Genomic DNA, 1,937 nt, shown 5'->3' on the forward strand with positions numbered 1-1,937 from the left:
AGATAAACAAAGCAGCCGCTGCACGGCAGAGCTCTCAGAGCAGCAACCAAGAACTCAAATACAAAGGTTTGGTTGCTTTAACCTGCAGAGCCCTGGATCCTGGTTGATGAGATGTTCAGAAAGGCATTCTGAAGTAAGACGTGTCTGTGACCCTTTCTGTTTGTCCCTCAGTACGTGAGCAGAGTCTCCCAGGCAGCTTACAGCATCCTGGGGTATAGCTTAGTGGCAGAATGCTTGCCTGACAAACACAAGGTCCTAGGTTCAGTCACCAAGACCAATAGTTATTAAACTTAAGCAAAACAGCTTTGCAAGCTAGGGAGGTGTTTTTGCTGTTGATGTTCATGGAGACAAAGTGGACTAGAATACATGAACTCTCAAAAATATCAATACCTCCCCACATCCAGGTAATTTTAAGATAAAAGTAAATGCTTTTAGGTTATGTATCTGGTTCCATGTAACCAGAGGCCTGGCCTTATGCTGGAAATTCCTACATCCACCCTGCACTGTCAGGACTCAGTAAGCAGCTTGGGCCTTTCCTGTCTGAATCTTACTCACTGACAGATTAACCCCATCTTGCCTTTTAAAGGCACTGGGACTTGGGTCAGCAAGATAGGCCCTGCCTGCCGGTTCAGTCCCTCTCCAGAGGTGTGTTCCTAGAAGTGTGCTGCCAGAGTTCCTAGTAGGTGGATACGGGCCAATGCCGTGTTCACATGGTCACATATTTCTGTATTTGCACGCTGTTTGAGGGTTTTACTTGGATGAGAGCTTGATTTACTTGAAATGGGAGGTAATTCGTGTTTCCCCTTACTTCCCTGCCTTGTCCTGGGTTTTCCGTGCAACACTAACAGCCGAGTTTTCTCTTACACACTTCTGATCTTTTAAGAGCAATTGGAAGTACACGCGCTGTGGCCCCGTGCTGGAAGTCTTGGTCATTGTCAGTTCACTGTTCTTTCCTCTCAAGTTGCCTAAACACAGCTGAGTTCTTAAGAGGAGCAAAGAAAACATGACAGTGCTGCCAAGTAGACAGGAAGCCGAGCAGGCGAGCCGACCCAGGAGTGAGGCTGAGCACAGCCCGCGTCCAATCAGCTGAGCGCACTGTTGCTATGTGCGCCCTACTCTCTGCCTTTGTGAGAAGCCTGCGCTGCGCGGGGAAGTGCGGCACCCCAGCGCTCCGCTCCTGAGCTTTCCACCGCTGCTGGGCTGCTGGCGGCTGCCGGCATCTGGATCCCTCCGTGGCTGACAGCGTAGCAGCTGACAGCCAGAGGCTGCCAGTATGGTTTTCAGTGGGAACAAAGGGCTCCGCAGATCAGGTGTGTAATGAGATGTTTTCAGCGGCTTTGTTGTCATGCGTCCAGTTTGGGGTGGTTGTTGATGGTACTGCTGGTTTACGTGGATTTGTAATAAACAGGTCCAGGGATATGATTGGACTTTGAGAGTCATGGGACATAGGGAATCATCGCCCTTTGCTTCTGATAGCCTGTTTTCTTTGAACAGCGCAGCCTGAAGGATTATTAAAATGCTAATCTGAACAATGAGTGGGAAGAAAAGAAACCAGAAACAGTGTGCTCACTTTAATGAGGGAAAATGTGATAGAAGGGAGCACACTGAGGAGGGAGTGTGGTTAGCCAGAAGTGCTGGCTATGTGCGCCGAATATATTTTTAAACAAAAGCTGCCAAGAAATGTTTTGAAAATCTGTTATATATGTTTAGTTGAATTAATTATTTCTAAGTAAGACTAAAACTGTCAGGGATCCGATTAGTGATTTTGACGGGAGGGACCCACTCTGCCCATCCATAATGTTCTTATGAAGATGCTCCCCAAGATTACACAGTCTCTTAATTATTGGTTCTCTTGACTAGTTTTGTGCAGTTCAGATAGGAGACAGTGAAGTAATTCACCAGTAAACCTGTTAAATGTCTATCCAGAAAATAAGAGC

At 47.1% G+C, this 1,937-nt stretch overlaps 1 protein-coding gene across 1 annotated transcript in view; it reads left to right on the forward strand.

Moving 5' to 3' along the window:
* Positions 1–1,155: 1,155 nt before the first annotated feature.
* Atosa (atos homolog A) overlaps positions 1,156–1,937 on the forward strand; it is a 58,743-nt gene continuing 57,961 nt past the window's right edge. The window contains exon 1 of the mRNA XM_055598553.1: positions 1,156–1,310. Coding sequence (XP_055454528.1) covers positions 1,274–1,310 — 37 coding nt within the window. The 5' untranslated portion in view covers positions 1,156–1,273. The remainder of the gene's footprint in view (positions 1,311–1,937) is intronic.

Source organism: Psammomys obesus, unplaced genomic scaffold, assembly GCF_907164565.1.
Source record: "Psammomys obesus unplaced genomic scaffold, mPsaObe1.curated_primary_1811, whole genome shotgun sequence".
NCBI lineage: Eukaryota > Metazoa > Chordata > Mammalia > Rodentia > Muridae > Psammomys > Psammomys obesus.